The sequence below is a fragment of the Patagioenas fasciata genome, chromosome 25, assembly GCF_037038585.1.
Source record: "Patagioenas fasciata isolate bPatFas1 chromosome 25, bPatFas1.hap1, whole genome shotgun sequence".
Classification (NCBI taxonomy): domain Eukaryota; kingdom Metazoa; phylum Chordata; class Aves; order Columbiformes; family Columbidae; genus Patagioenas; species Patagioenas fasciata.
The window spans coordinates 3,385,123-3,400,050 of record NC_092544.1 but is presented as its reverse complement, the minus strand read 5'-3'; the positions used below and the strand labels follow the sequence as shown (position 1 = coordinate 3,400,050).

Below are 14,928 nucleotides of genomic sequence, written 5' to 3'. Positions count from 1 at the left end.
CCTGGGCGATTCCTCCCGTGCTCCCGTGCTCATCCCGGACCAGCTCCCGGGTAGATCCCGACCGGCTCCCGGGAGGATCCTGCGGCGCTCTGTGGGCCCCACCCCTCTTAAGGGTCGTTGCCACTTTAATTCCTTTGAGGGCGTGCCCTTCCCGCGAGTCCCCGCCCCTTCCCTGCGCCACGCCCAGCTCATCCGCCACGCCCAGGGGCGGGTCCTCCGCGGGACCAATGGGCGCGCACGCCGCGGGTGACGCAGCGGGGCGGGGCCGGTAGCGGGGCCATGGCGGCGTATCCGGGGCAGGTGAGGCCGCGGCGGGGTCGGGGCGCCGGGGGCAGCGCCGGGGGCCGGGCAGGGGTGAGGGGCACGGCACGGCGGGGCGGGGCGGGGCGGGGCGGGACGGGACCGGACCGGACCGGACCGGACCGGACCCGGTACCGGCTGCACACCGGTCTCTGTCCTCCCCAGGGCTTCCCCGGCGCAGGACAAGCTCCCGGTGCGCCCCTGCCTGGGTCCTACCCCGGGGCTCCCTACGGCCAGCCCCCGCCCGGGGCTCCTTACGGACAGCCCCCTCCCGGGGGTCCCTACGGAGGTGGCACCGCGCCCGGAGGTCCTTACGGCGGCCCCGGCCCCTACGGAGGGGCGGCCCCTGGAGGTGAGTGGGGACTCTGCGGCGGGTACCCGGTCCCCGGGGTGACAGCGGGGCAGGGCGGGCGGGAGACAGGGGGTGTTCCCCAGCGCGGTCCCGGCCGGGAGGGGGTGGCTCGGTGCCCCTCGCCCAGCTCACCTTAGCTCACCGTGTGGATGAAACCGCGAAGTCCCGGTTTATTATTTGAAAATCCCAAGTAGGGAAATACTGAAGAGTCCTGAGCGGCAGCAATCGAGCTTTGCAACCTAACCCTCATGACCCTAACCCTAAATCCTAACCCCTAACCCTAACGCCTTCAGGCGCTGCTGGGTGTGTGGGGCAGCACCCCAGGGTCGCTCCCCAGCCCCCACTCTGACTCATGGCTCTTTCTCCACTGATTGCCGAGCCCGCAAACCTGTTTGCCCAGGATCACACGGCTTTAAAAAGCTGCTTAGAGCAGAAGCGCTGAGCAGTCCCTGGGTGTTGGCTGTGTCTCCATGCACCATCGTGGGGACAGACCAGCCAGGGCCTTGCTGAGGGGACACCAGAGCCACTGATGGCCTCTCCCCGTGCAGGTCATGCCCCACCTGGTGTGGACCCCGAGGCCTTCTCCTGGTTCCAAGCGGTCGATGCTGATCACAGTGGGTACATCTCCGTGAAGGAGCTGAAGCAGGCGCTGGTGAACTCCAACTGGTCGACGTTCAATGATGAGACCTGCCTGCTGATGATAAGTGAGTCTGCGCTCTCCCTGCCCTCCCGCTGCTTTTCATTCTGATCTCTGTGTTCCCCTGGTGCCTGGGCATTGCTTTTCCGATCCACTGGGTCGTAAGTGCTCTCTGGAGTGGGAGCTGGGCAAACTGGGCAGCTCTAAGCACCTTTTTGATGGAGGACATGAGTCAGGGCCCAAACACTGATTGGAAAGGGAACCCAGCTCTACCTGAGGCTGAGCAAGCATCAGCTCCCAGAGGACAGGGAGCAAAGGGAGGGAGAGCTCCAGTAACAAGCCAGAGTCGCCCCGTTCCCCTGCTTTCCCCAGCACAGGGTTTTGGTGCCATTTCCTACCAGCCTCTTAGGATTGAGTGGTCCCAGTTGATTGGAGTCCTGGTGAGGGAGGGATTTCAGGGCTGGAATGGGGTGCCAGGGAGCTGCAGTGCAGATTCTGAGCTCTGAGAGTTCTTGCAGTGTGTCCTTGGTCTGCTCCTCACTGCCCTGCTCCTGATCTCTGTTCTTTCTTCCCCAGACATGTTCGATAAGACCAGGTCAGGACGCATAGACGTGTACGGCTTCTCAGCCTTGATGCGCTTCATCCAGCAGTGGAAGAACCTCTTCCAGCAGTACGACAGGGACCAGTCGGGCTCCATCAGCTTCAGCGAGCTCCAGCAAGGTGAGTGAGGGCCAGACACACCAACTTGGCCCTTACTAAGTTCCCTGGGGACCGCGGTCTGGCTCTGCTTGCTGTTTTTTTCCAGCCCAGCCCAGTGACTCCTCCTGGCACCATCCCTGCAGCAGGGCTGGGTGTTCCTGAGCTCCTGGGTGCCTCCCACGCAGCCGTGGCCACAGTTCACGTCTGTTGCTGTGCTGGGGCATACTGGGCTGGCAAAACCGGCTGTGACAGAGCTGGCACTGAGCTGTTCCATTGGGCAGGAGACGAGGGGGCACAGCAGGGTCGCGGCACAAACTTCCTTCCTTAAGGAAACCCCAAATTCCTCCTCTAAATGGTATGTGGCTAAAGCATGTTTCCTGGGAGGAGCTCTTGGGTGTGTGTATCTGATGGAGGGGAAAAATGTCTGGAATTTGTGCCTTGGTTTGATTTCTCTTGCCGGAGAGTCCTGTGAACACGATGGGGCAGTGGGAGAGAGGGGGTGTGCCAGCACCCGGGAGGGAGGTCACAGCCACTCTTCCTCCCTTCAGGAGGGTTTAATCCGAGTGTTTCTTGCTCCCAGCTTTCTCCCAGATGGGCTATAACCTGAGCCCCCAGTTCAGCCAGCTGCTGCTCTCCCGCTACGCCCAGCGCTCCTCCAACCCCAGCATCCAGCTCGACCGCTTCATCCAGATCTGCATGCAGCTCCAGAGCACGACCGATGCCTTCCGCGAGAAGGACACGGGGCTGGTGGGCAACGTGCGCCTGAGCTATGAGGACTTCCTCACAATGGTTGTGACCCGCATGATGTGAGGGCTACGAGCCAGCCGGGAGCTCTGCAGGAGTAGCTGCTGTCCTGGGCCCTGCGCTGGGCTTGGCTGAGCCTCCTCCTGAAGAGTGAGATGTTCCTCAGGATGGTTTTCCAGCCTGAAGAGCCCCAAACCCAACGGGGGCCCTATTGGCTTCCATTCCATGTCCCCACTTGATGGCAATAGGTGCCTCCCTGCCAAACTGGAGCCCGGTTCTGGGACAGCCAAACCAGTCGCCTGTGCCATGCGTCCCAGGGAGCGCTTAGATCCTCCCTTGCCAGACACAAAATCATAGTTAAACCCCAGCTGTACTGTCCCTCTGCTCGGCGAGGTGACTGCAGTGGAAATGTCCCTGTCTTGGCACGTTTTTGGGGACTTTCCGGTGACCAAGAGCTGAGTTTTCCTCGAACCATTCTGGCTTTCCTGGGGGTTGGAGCCCCGATTCTCTGTGCGGCTGGAACAGGTCACGTTGCTGCAGTGACACACAGGATCATCCTCCCCGCCTTGTTGCCAATGTCTGTATTGATTAGTTCCTGCTAAAGCCAAATTCAAACGGTTTAGAGCTTATTTTTACAGCTTTTGAATAAAAGGCGATGTGCACTGGTTGCAGGCTGGTTTGTGTTTGTGGAGCAGGCTGTGGGGCGCTGCCATGCCTGGTGTCACCCCCATGGAGTGCAGGAAGGGGACATGGTCTACCCAGCCCAGCTCCGGGTGCTGCTCCTAGGGCTCAACACGCTTTTCTGAAGTTACTTCTTACACATTTCACGTCAACGTACAGAAAATAAGGCACTGGGGGCTCCTGCTGAGGTACAAGTGAGTATATGTGTACATACCCATGTGTATATATGTACATTCCTATATATATGTCTATCTGTACATAACCATGTGTATTCACACACGCATGTGCCCGCACCGGCAGGTGTTCACTGTCTCCACCAGGTGGCGCTTGCCCCGCATGGTGGGTGTCCCCAGGGTGCTGGGGGGGTCTGGCCGTGGTGCCACATCTGGCTGGGGTGGCACTCCTGGCTGTGGTGGCACCTGCAGCGACACTCCCGGCCCCAGTGGCTGCGCGTGCCTGTAGCGGGGCCAGCACTGGCCCTTGGCCGTGGTCCCGGGATGGGGGGGCAGGAAGGCGCACAATGAGCGGGGCCTTATCTCCCCCACCGCCCTTCCTAAACCATGTTCCCCCACCATGGGACAAGGCAGGTGGGGAGGGCAGTGGGGGACACCACCCCCCCCCACACAAAGCAGGAGCAGCCCCTCCTACCACTGAGGCTTCACTGAGTTTATTTACAAATAATAAAAAGCAAAATAAATACAAAAAGTCTTAAAAGCACAGCCCTGGGGTGGGGTAAGGGGGAACCCAGGCTGTGCTGCTGTGTGGTCCCCAAGTGTGGGCCCATGGGGACAGGAACACCCTGGGGGGTGGCAGTGGCCATAGCACCATTGGGACTGGCAAGGGGGACTTTGGGGACCCCAGTACACTCCCCAAGTGAGGGGGGAAGAACAAACCCCCTCTCAGGTCCCACAGGGTTATTGTAAGCCCCCAGCTTCAGGGTTGCCCGTGGCAGGGTGGGGGTAGGGGGTGCAGGAGCCCCATGAGTCCCACTACCATGCTTCCCCGCCCTGCCATGACCGCCAGCATGAGCCCCCAGCTGCCAGCGCAGCCCAGTCGAGCCCGGGGCAGGGGGATTAGTGGGTAAATCCCATGGGACGCACCCCCTGTGCACGCACCGCTGCACCCAGCCGCTGCGTCAGCACAGTGGGGACACACGGCCCCCTGCCCGGGGACAGTCCCATCCCCCCGCCCAGCAGCATGGGGATCCCAGTCGACAGGTACCCCCAGGAGGGGACGGAGGAGCTGCGGTGCTGGGCAGCGTGGGGACAAGGACACCTGCGGGGCTGGGGGGTTGTGGGGTGCTCACTTGTGGGGCATGTCCTCCATGCTGACGCGGCCCCACACCCCCACCACGAAGGTCTCCACCTCGCACTCGTTGATGCCGCGGGCGATGCGGAAATAGCCGCCCTCGCCCCACGCCGTGCCCCAGGAGTTGGCCGCTGTCTGTGGAGGGAAAACAGGACATGGTTCAGTGCTGGGGGGCCCAGCTGATCCCCCCATCCCTGAGCAGAATCCGATGTGGGTGTGTGAAAGCAGCACTTGCACCCCCTCCAATGCCCAAGCCCCAACATGCTCGTGACACCCACCAACACTCACCCAGTATTTTTGGGTCTGGCCATCAGGCAGCTGCTCTTCTCCCCACCTGCAGTGGAAGGGCAAGAGAGTGAGGGGGGCGGGGGGGTCAAGGGCGTCTCCTTGGGCTGCACCCTATACTGTGAGCATCACCCTGCCCAGCACCGCAACTGCGGGTGCTGTGTGGACCCCACTTGTTTTCTGGCCCTGAACAAGATATTTACATCTGCTCCCGAAATACGGGTAGGTATGTTTAGCCACGGGAGGAGGAAGGAAGCCACTGGCACCGGGCAGGCAGCCCCGATCCCTTCCTTGGGCTCCGCACCTCCTGGCTGAGCACCGCACACTCATGTCACTTGTAGCTACAGCCCCAGGGCAAGCGCTGGCCCCCAGCACAGCCCCCCCATCGCCCTGCACCCTCCTTCCCTCCCGCTTCCTCTCCCCGCCTGGAGGAAGGGGACGCCTTTCCTCCCACGAAGGAAACGCTTCTCCTGCCCAGAGCGGGGCTTTCCACACCCCCCGAACCCCCTCCACCTACCCAGTGATTTTCACCGAGTGGGTCCCGTGTTTCTGGTGCTTCGGCCCCTTCCCCTCAGCCACCGGCGTGTGCTGATAGATCCCGCTCTTGTACATGAAGAAATCCTCGTGCACCTCCAGGATGGCTGTGGGCATAGGGACAGGGTCTGGGGACACCAGACACGGGACACCGAGCTCCCAGGGCTCTGTGTCCGCCACAGCAGGGGGTACAAGCACCCCCTACATGGGGCATCGCCTGGGAGAGTGGGAGGCAGCAGCCAAACCCTCCCCTTGGGCAACGTGACAAGACTCAGAAGAGGATTATAAAAAATATAAAGTAAACCAAAACCAACTGCCGAGACGGAGATTAAGTCTCAGGAGTTAATGAGCAACAAGTGCCCGCTGGTGTGGGCAGCGTGACGGGCACCCTGGGGCCGGTGAGTGCGGCACTGAGCTGGTACATGGGTCAACGTCAAGCAGAACAGCCGGGGGGGTCCTGGCTCCCACAGCAGCCCCCAGCCCCACGCAGGGCGGCTTCCCCCACCCACTGCAGCACCTGGCTTTGGGGTGCAAAGGTGGGGTGCCCACACCGGCTCCCTACCTTGCACAGGGCCGTTCTCCATCAGCTCTTTCATGATCTCCTTTTCCTGCAAGAACAAAGCCGGGTGGTACCGGGACCCCCAGGACTGCACTCCCCACCCCCCGGGGATGCAGGCAGAGGCTGTTTTGGCACCCGTGGGTGGGTGTCTCGGAGATGCTCCCACCTGCCGTGGCAGAGCAGCGCCTGGGGGGCCCTGCAGCAGGTTTTTCCCAGCTTCATTCCCAAACTTGGCTTTCCCCGGCAAACCACCCCGAGCCAAGACCCATCCCGCTCCCAACACCAAATGGCTCCCGCGTCGCCCACGCTGGCGGCTCTGCCCGTCCCGTCACGGCCCGCGGGCACTCACGCTGGAGGAGAGGCGGTAGGCGGGGGTGGACTGGTAGATGTCGTTGGCATGGGTCTGGGTGTTGGGGCACCGTGCCGTCGCCTGCCGCTTGCCGCGGCCCGTGGAGCGGCTGTGCATCATGCAGGGCTGTGCCGCCGGCTGGCTCTGCTGGCTGGTGAAGGGGTAGCACTCGTCTGTCACCACCCTGGGCAGAGGGACAAGGATGTGAGGAGGGGACAGGTCACCCGGTTCCATACCCAAACACCCCTCCTTCCCAAAAACTCCCTCTCCAAACTGCGCTCTCCATCCTACCTGGGTTGGCAGCCCTAGGTCCCTGCTCACCCAAGGGACAGGATGCACATGGGGCACCCCTGGGCTCTCCCCAGGTAACCAGAGCCTTGAACCCCCTTCATCCCTCCCCAGCATACGAACATCCTCTCCCATCCCGTCCCCACTCACCCTCTCCTGCGGAGGTACCACCATGCGCCATCCAGCCGGCCCCCGCTGCAGCCCCGCTGATTGCGGGTGTCGCAGGACAGGAGGTTTTGGGGTGACAGGGCAGGCGTCATGTGCCCCATGGAGTGGATGGAGATGCGGTCTGAGGCGACGGCTGGGAGGGAGCAGGGGGTCAGGGATGGGTGGCTGCTCCCCCGGGTCCTGCCCTGCTCGCCAGCCCCACAGCAGAAGGTTTAGTCCCTGTTCCAACCGGCCACCCGGTCCCATCTCACCCGCTGTGGAGAAGGCCCAGGAGCCGGCGCAGTTGCCCTGGTCCAGGGGCTCATGGATCATCCCCGGCCACTTCGCAGCTGCATCAAAGTGACGGGGCAGCACCTCATTGGAGTCCATGTTCATCTGCGGGCAGAGCCGAGGCATGAGGGGTGCTCGCTGCACACGGACGCCTCAGTCCTTGTCCCCACCTGCAGCAGCAACCAGGGCACCCTTGGAGCCAGGGTCCCCAGGCAGTGTTAGCATCTCCAGCCCCACTGCAGAAGTGATCACAGAATCGTTTTGGTTGGAAAAGACCCTCAAGTTCATGGAGTCCAAGCATTACCCCACCCCTGGCACTACCCCATGTCCCTCAGAATCTCATCTCTGCGTCTGTTCAACCCCTCCAGGGATGGTGACTCCACCACTGCCCTGGGCAGCCTGATGCAGCAGAACCCTCAGGGACATCTGCAGTCTTGGTCAAGTATGACCAGAATTCAGGTGCTCCCTTGTCTTGGAGGAGCTGGATCCCCCAGCTTTCCCTAAATTTGGGCTCCCCAGCGGCTGCTTACACAACAACAGTGCCGAGTGCTGGGTCTCAGAGTCCAGCATGGACAGTGCCACAAGGACACGGCCCCGGGTGCCTCCAGCCCCTCATTGTGGCCTCTGGCCGGCTGTCACCCGGCCGCTGACTCAATCGCAACCTTTCCGCTCCGGGGGGGACACAGTGTCCCCACCCCAGCCGTGCACAGCTCAGCCTTCCTGGGGAGGACGTGGCCATGACACCCGGTGCAGGAAGCGCCTCTAAAATTAAACCTCGCCGGGAGTCAAGGCCACAGCACTGGGTGTGCGCATCGCTCACTCCCATCCAGCACCCATGGGACTCCCGGCTGCTGCCCACCCCGTATGGGGGGCCGGTTTTGGGTGCAGGTGCGGGTACCCCACTTGCAAAGCGCTGGCGCAGCCGGCTCTGCCGACTCAGCAGCTGCGGGGCCGGCTTTCCGATGGGAAACCAGCGCAGAGGAGCAGGGGGAAAAAACAACACTGGCAGCTCGGGGATTGTCAAGGGGAATTTGCTGAGCTGCTGTCTCCAAACACAAGGGCTGCCCACAGCACCCACCCAGCACGGCCCCTTCCCCGGGGGCAGAGCCCCTTCCTGGGGACGGGGATACCACGGGGACATTGCTGGCCAAGGGGATGGTGAAGCGTTGGGTGAAGCCATGGGACAGGCAGGCTCAATCACGAGTGTGCCTCAGTGTCCCCTTGCATCCGAGGGGGCCAACTCACGTGCATCTCGTTCATGTTCATGACGGTGGGAGAGGGTCGGAAGGTGCCCAGGCGGTACCGGATCCCGTCCTCCAGCGTCATGCCCCAAAACTGGCTGTAGTTGGCGGCTCTCCAGCTGTGTGAGAGGCAGGGTCGTGGGTCAGGAGCGCCCCAAAAGCACCAAGGGGTCAAGCACCCTTTCCCCACCCTCTCCCAGTGTCCAGTCCTTACCCATAATTGCCCCTGTTGACGGCATCGATCAGCTCCCCATCCATCAGGCACGCATGGTCCTCGCACTGCCACTGCCCGCCGGGGCCACAGGTGCTGCAGGGGGACAGCACCGGGGGGACAGTGAGCTGGGGAGGGACAGCGTCCCCTGCGTCCGCAGCCAGGGACCCGCTGCCATTGTGAGGGTCTGGGTGGGAGGTGGGGGAGGTCACACTGCAGCTCAGCACCTCTGGACAGGGTGACACCGGGACAGGAGCCAGCGGGCAGCCCCCTGTGTGGCCCTGGGGACTGTGCCCCCTGCCCCACTCCCCGCAGGAGCCCGGAGGGCAGACAGAGCATGGGACAAAAAAAAAATGAGCTGAAAAGCAGCCAGGCCTGCAGACATCAGAGCGGGGCTTGGACGCCAGCCCGGGGAGGGGATTCGGGGCTGGCTGTCCCCCCCGGGGTGAGTCGTTTTGGCCAGGTTAGCCCAGAGTCCTGTGGCACCCACAGGGAGGGCAGGGGGTGTCTGGGAGATGTTGGGGTGCCAGGTCCGGGTCCCCCGGGGAGCTCTGGGCTGTGCTCCCCCTGCGCAGCGAGCAATGCTTGGCATGCTTGTTCCTGCCCGCCGGCCCAGCTCCCGGCACGCTCTTCCCTTTTAAGGAGCCGTACGAAGCCGGAGCCGTGTCCCGCCAGCCCGTGTCCCACCAGCCCACGTCCCAGTCCCACCGGTGGCACCTGCACCCACGGCACTCACCCCATCCCCATCCCCAAGCACTCCCAGGGCTGCAGCGATGGCCTCACATCTGGCTGTGACCTCCTTGGTGACTCCCATGGGAGCACCTTGGGGTGCAGCCACATAACCCCTGTGCTTCACCCCAGGCACCGCATTTGCCCCCTAGCAACCCCCCAAGGAGTGGGGCAGGACAAGGTCTGGGGTGAAGCGCTGCAGGAATTGCTGCTCTGCAGGCGCCAAGTGCGGGGGAAGAAGGATTTGGCAGAAGAGCCTCGGCCCCCAAGGGCCAGCGCTGCTGGGGAAGGGACGATTTCCCAGCAGCAGGGACCAGTCGTCCAAGTGGGGGACAGCCGCCAGCCCACGATCTCCGAGAAACGCTGGGCCGCATCGGGGTTTCAGTGAGAGGTCAGGCTGGCTTTTCACCTCCAGCACACACCTGCACACACATGCACGCACACGTGCTCATGCCCTTGCACACACCCCAGCCAAGAGCCTTTGATTCCCCTTATCTGCTGCATCGCTGTGAGGCAGCCAGCCCCGCCGCGTTCGCTCCTTGTCTACGGGCAGATCTGTGCCCGCAGGTTCCCCTATTCCCCACCTCCGGGATGCCATTAATACCACCGCAGCCCTCTCCAGATAAACCGCACACTGCTCGCTAATGCAAACAGCGCGCTCTTGGCGCACAGCGCAGACGGGCTGTTTGCACCCCAGAAAGCGGCAGGGCCGGACTCTGGCCGCCTGGCACGGAGCCGCCGCGGCTGCCAAGCTGCAGACGCGTCCCGTCAGGCTTGGGCAAGCTGGGCTTGGACCAGCACAGCCAGAAAAACCCCGGCAGTGCCGGGTCTGTGTCGACAGCGTGGCCGCGTGCTAACCCAGCGGGGCGAGCGGATCCCACAAAGGCATGTGCTGAAAGTTGGGAGCGGCTCAAGGCCCCGGGCTCTCTGCGCCGAATATGCCAGAGCAAAAGCATTTGGCACTGGCGCCCACCACCCAGCTTGGGCCCCCGCGCTCCCGCTGAGCCGGCAGCCCTGTTACTCGCAGCACCCCAGCGCCCTTTCTTGGGGCAGGTGGCGTGCCGGTGCCACGCCGGCGGTGCCACATGGCACAGGGAGCGTGGAGCACTCACCACAGGTTGCAGTTCTCCCGGTACGTGGCTCCGGTGGGGTAGGTGTGGCCGGCGCGGGCACAGCCTGGATGGGAGAAGGGAGAGAGTCTGGTGAGCACCCGGTTGCATCAGGGGTCCCACCAGCACCCCCATGGCTCCAGGGAGAAATACCAAGGGGAAAGAAAATACGTGCAGTTCTTAAAGCCAGGCAGGTGCCTGGCTGCAGCTCAGCACCTCCAGACCTCTGTGCTCACCCAGCCAGGGCACAATGGGGACCAGTTTGTGCCCCCAGTGCGGGGTGGGAGCCGGGCTGGCTCGGTGCCGGGAGGGTTAATTGTGGGGCTGTGCGTGGGGCTGCCGAGCAGAGCCGGTCTCGCATGCAGAGCCTGGCGGGACGGGGATAAAGGGGCCAGTTGTGCCCGGGAGCTGGCTCTGCTCTGCAGGGACTTCTTAGAAAGCCTTGTGCTGCGCAGGGGGGCTGCCCGTGCCCCCTGCTCGCCCCCGGCCGCCCCAGCTGCCAGGCGGGTTAAGTCAGGACCTGCATCCGCCTGCCCCAGACGTGACCGGGGAAACCGGGTTGGGAACCAGCCACCCCTGCTCTGCCCCACACGTCCTCACCGCTGGAGCTGCCCCTCTGCGCTCCTGCCCATGGGGGGGGGTGCACGGACAGGCTGGGGGGTTGCAGGCTGCTCCCAGCCCCATTTCTAGGAGTTTGGCCCCAGAATGGCCACTTTGCATGTGTTTCCCCAGCTCTGAGGGGTCCAGAGCGGCTCTGCAGTAAGGGCAGGGCCATGGGGCGCCACGTCCAGCTGTATCCATTACCCTGAGGGCATCACACAACACATGGGCACCCACGGACCCCTGCCTGGCCGGGCTGGGGGCTGACTCACCTGGGGCTTTGGGGAAGGGGGCCGGGATGCCCAGGCAGTACTCCCAGAAGTCAGGGCAGCAATCGGAGATGGTGCGGTTGCAGAAGAGGTCGCAGTAGCAGAGAGTGTCTTGGTAGGGCACGGTGCAGCCATCATCGCGGCCATGGCAGCAGACGTCCCCTCGCTGGCAGTAGGACCCGCCGGCATCGTAGACCCCGTGCTCGTACAAGCCGGGGCCCAGTTCCCGGCGGGTGCGCACCCGGGAAGCCAGGGCCACCTGGGCCAGCAGGCAGAGGCAGAGCAGGGCCCGCAGCTGGCGCATGGTGCCGGCAATGTCCCCAGACCTGCAGCCGCTGCGGGGGGGAGCAGTGAGTGGGTGGGGGGCAGCTGGGGGTCCTGTAGGCACCCTTCACCTCATCCCACTGGGTTGCCTGCCCCAGCCAGCACCCAGTGTGCTGTCCCCCAAGCCTCAGGCCACCTCACCTTCACCCTGTCCTCCCCCAGATGGCTCAAAATCTTCGGATTTCTTAACTCCCCTTGTAACCACCCCGGCTCTAAGACCTGCAGCCCCAAAACACTTGTTCCCACCTGGGTGCTCACACCCGGGTGGCTGAGGAGCCTGGTACCCACCCATACCGCAACCCCCCCACTCCAGAAGTAAATCCTCGGCGGGACGGCGCCTCCCGGGGCACCCGAAGGAGCTGCCTGGATCTCACCCCAGCCCCGGTTCCCAGCGCCGTGGAGGCGCAAACAGTGCGATGAGCTCCCGGGTCTCAGTGCGGGGGACAGGAGGGACCCCGGGAGTAAGGTGGGTGGTGGGAACCCACAGGGTACGAGCCGTTCCCGCTGCCCCATACCTGCCGCCCCGCCGCTGCGCTCCGCCGCCGAGCGCCTCCTCCGCCCCCGCCGCTCCTTATAGCCGCGCCCGGCCGGGGGGGCGTGGGAGGCGCCGGGGGCAGCGATCCGGCCCCGCTGCCCCTCCCCCGGCGGAGCAGAGCCCAGCGGGGCGCGGGTCGGGCCTGGGGACAACGGCCCCGACACCCCCCGACCCGGGATCCCCCCGGCTCCTGCCCTCCACCGCGTGTCTTCACAAACTGGGGGGTCCCGGCAACCCCGCCAGCACCTCTCGTTCCAACCAGGGGGTTCCCTCTGCTGCCCGGGGCAGGGTGTGGGGATGGGGGCTGTGTGACTCCCCTCTCCAGCACCCCAGCTGCAGTAGAGGCAGCTGGATGCAAGAGAGACAGGGACATCCCATCACAGCCCAAGACACGGAGTCACTGTCACTTAGAGTCACCCCCCTGTTCCCGGCCAGGTATGCTGACTCAGGGAGGGGGATCATGGTCTCCCCATGGGCTCCAGTTCCCTCTGCAGCACTGGGTACTTGCTGCAGGGCTTCAGTTGCCCCCGCCAGGGACTCCTGCCTGCGTCTGGCCCGTGAGGAGCATCTCCCAGCTGCTGCCAAAGGATTCCTCGAAGATCACAGAATGCTAGGGATTGGAAGGGACCTCGAAAGATCAGCTAGTCCAAACCCCTGCCAGATGCCACATGGCAGCCAGGACAGTAGGCACTGTGGGTGGTGGACGAGTGTGGGGTTCCCTGGGCGGCCACGGGAGCTGGGACACAGGTTGGGGGGCTCCTGGCTCCCACCTGCAGCCCACGGGCACAATGCTGCAGCCAGGCAGGGTGCATTGCACTCAGGTGCCTGTGCACAGGGAGCACCTCAACCTGCCAGCTGCAAGGGTTATCTGCTCCCTGACACCCCAGGGTGCTGTGGGTGCCCAAACAAGGGTACTGCAAGAGCCCCATCCATCAGGACCCCCACCCAGCTCCTTGACCAGCACTCTCAGAAGGGCCTTTTCCTGCAAGCGTGGCCTTGGACGAAGTGCAGCCATGGCACTGAGCAGTTCAGGAAGGAACTGGGTCCGGCCCGGAGTCCGACTGTCTCCAACTGCACGTACTTTCTTCATGACAGGACTGACAGGAATCCAGAGTGAGTCATGAATTCTCCAAGACCCTCAGGGGACAAAGCAAGGCCACCAGCAAAAAGGACATCCCTGGCAGCTGGGGGTGCTGCAGAGTGCCGCCAGCAGAGCTGGCCCCTTCCCATTCCCATTGCATCCCCGGCTGATAAGGGCTCGTGTGGGGAGGCGGGAGCCAAGACAGCCCAAGTGCGAGCCCCCCTCATTCCCTTCCTGCGGCTGTGCTCAGCGTGCCAAGTGTCGCTCTTGGCAGGACGCAGTGAGCCAGCACTGTGAGGTCACGGCTCGCTGCGTCCCTCTGACATTGGCATTTATTCCCCCCGGCCAGGCCTGTCCCCGTCCCGGGGAGCGGCAGCCTCTCACACATGCAGCGAAACCAAGGTGGAGAGGGACAAAGTCCAACCCGGGCACCTTGGGCCCACGTGGCTGCGGGAAGCAGTGCCAAGTGCCGCAGGCTGGCAAGCACACCTGCCCCAGCCACCGCTGCCTGCGGCTGCGCCACGGAGGGGAAGGTCCCAGCAGCCAGGTCCCATCGCATGGAGTGATGCAAAGAGCCCAGACCCAGGTGGGTCATGCCTGGATGCCCCACGGAACAGTAGGGTTGTGCTCAAGTTCTGCTGAGCTGCACCCATTGCTCAGCGCAGCTGTGGGGTGAAGGGGGAGCACCCCTTGGCGATGCACAATGCTGCAGTAGGGTGAAGACCCCGCTGTTGTGGCAATGCCCAAACCCACCCCCAAAAGCCACCCAGCTGGTGCAGGGCCGATGTGGTGCCCGCCCAGCACAGATGCTCACACAGGGCTTTCTGGGTACCACTGCATCCTGGCTCCCCCTTCAAAGCTTTTGCTTCAAACAGCTCCAGGGCCACTTGCCAGCAGGATGTGCGCAGCTCTGGGGGTGGCCGGGGCTCCCCAGGGATCATATCCTGCACACCAGGCACTTGGTGGGTCCAGGGATCACCTCAAGACCCCCATCCCAGCAGGTTGGGCCAGCTCTGGGGGCAGCGGGGACAGGAAGGTGCTTGCCCCACAGTGCTCGGCACAGCCCAGCACTCTGGGATGAGCCAGGAATGGGTTTGCTGGCGAGAAGCAGCCGGAAAGGCAGAGCCTGACCTGTGGTGAACCCCGGCTTCCTCTGCAGGGAGCGCCGGGGCAGGGCGGCGCAGAAAGGGGCCACCTCCAGCCCCCCGACACTCCCAGGCTGGGGGAACATATCCCCGTGGGGTGCCAGGACATGGCGATGGGGTGAAGGCTTTGCTGTCACTTGAGGGGTTGTGGTCTCCTTGGCAAGGGGGCTCACACCCTTGCCTTCCTGGGGCCACCACAGTGTCATCCTCACTTGGGGACACATCGTGACACTTACAGAGGCAGATGGGCAGCGACCATCCCCGGGGTCCAAATACAGAACATGGGCCCCTCTGCGGTGGCATCGGCCCCCAGGGACATGGCACCATGGAGCCGGTGAGGGTGATGGAGCCGGGATCCCGAGGCCAGATCAGGGGGTATCTGTGGCTTGAGGGGAGCCCAAGGCAGGGGGAGGGAGGTGGCTGGACGCCTGGGTCCCCTGGCTGGATGCCTGGGTCCTCCGGCCGCGGCACTCGGCGGCAGGACTGGAGTGCCACCTCTCGGGAGAGCTG

The 14,928-nt window shown here is 63.9% G+C and overlaps 2 protein-coding genes across 2 annotated transcripts; one reads left to right on the top strand and one right to left on the bottom strand.

Annotated features, from left to right (window-relative positions):
- Positions 1-198: 198 nt before the first annotated feature.
- PEF1 (penta-EF-hand domain containing 1) lies at positions 199-3,399 on the top strand. Its single transcript, XM_065857178.2, has 5 exons — positions 199-300; positions 466-652; positions 1,201-1,356; positions 1,866-2,009; positions 2,569-3,399. The coding sequence occupies exons 1-5, from the start codon at positions 280-282 to the stop codon at positions 2,796-2,798; spliced, it is 738 nt and encodes a 245-aa protein (XP_065713250.1). The 5' UTR covers positions 199-279; the 3' UTR covers positions 2,799-3,399.
- A 665-nt stretch (positions 3,400-4,064) lies between these two features.
- Positions 4,065-12,250, bottom strand: TINAGL1 (tubulointerstitial nephritis antigen like 1). Its single transcript, XM_065857390.1, has 12 exons — positions 12,173-12,250; positions 11,337-11,668; positions 10,468-10,531; positions 8,630-8,722; positions 8,420-8,534; positions 7,156-7,279; positions 6,887-7,037; positions 6,449-6,632; positions 6,103-6,148; positions 5,524-5,647; positions 5,010-5,055; positions 4,065-4,856 (listed from the first exon to the last, which is right to left on the bottom strand). Exons 2-12 carry the CDS (start codon positions 11,635-11,637, stop codon positions 4,716-4,718), a joined length of 1,389 nt encoding a protein of 462 aa, XP_065713462.1. The 5' UTR covers positions 11,638-11,668; positions 12,173-12,250; the 3' UTR covers positions 4,065-4,715.
- Between the last annotated feature and the right edge of the window lie 2,678 nt (positions 12,251-14,928).

Excerpts from the sequence above, each read along its gene's own strand:
- PEF1 (XM_065857178.2), top strand. The coding sequence starts at position 280 with ATGGCGGCGTATCCGGGGCAG. Across the intron at positions 301-465 it reads TGGCGGCGTATCCGGGGCAG|GGCTTCCCCGGCGCAGGACA; the intron begins GTGAGGCCGCGG and ends TGTCCTCCCCAG. Across the intron at positions 653-1,200 it reads CGGAGGGGCGGCCCCTGGAG|GTCATGCCCCACCTGGTGTG; the intron begins GTGAGTGGGGAC and ends CTCCCCGTGCAG.
- TINAGL1 (XM_065857390.1), bottom strand. The coding sequence starts at position 11,637 with ATGCGCCAGCTGCGGGCCCTGCTCTGCCTCTGCCTGCTGGCCCAGGTG. Across the intron at positions 10,532-11,336 it reads CCCCTTCCCCAAAGCCCCAG|GCTGTGCCCGCGCCGGCCAC; the intron begins GTGAGTCAGCCC and ends TCTCCCATCCAG. Across the intron at positions 8,723-10,467 it reads CGGGAGAACTGCAACCTGTG|CACCTGTGGCCCCGGCGGGC; the intron begins GTGAGTGCTCCA and ends GTCCCCCTGCAG.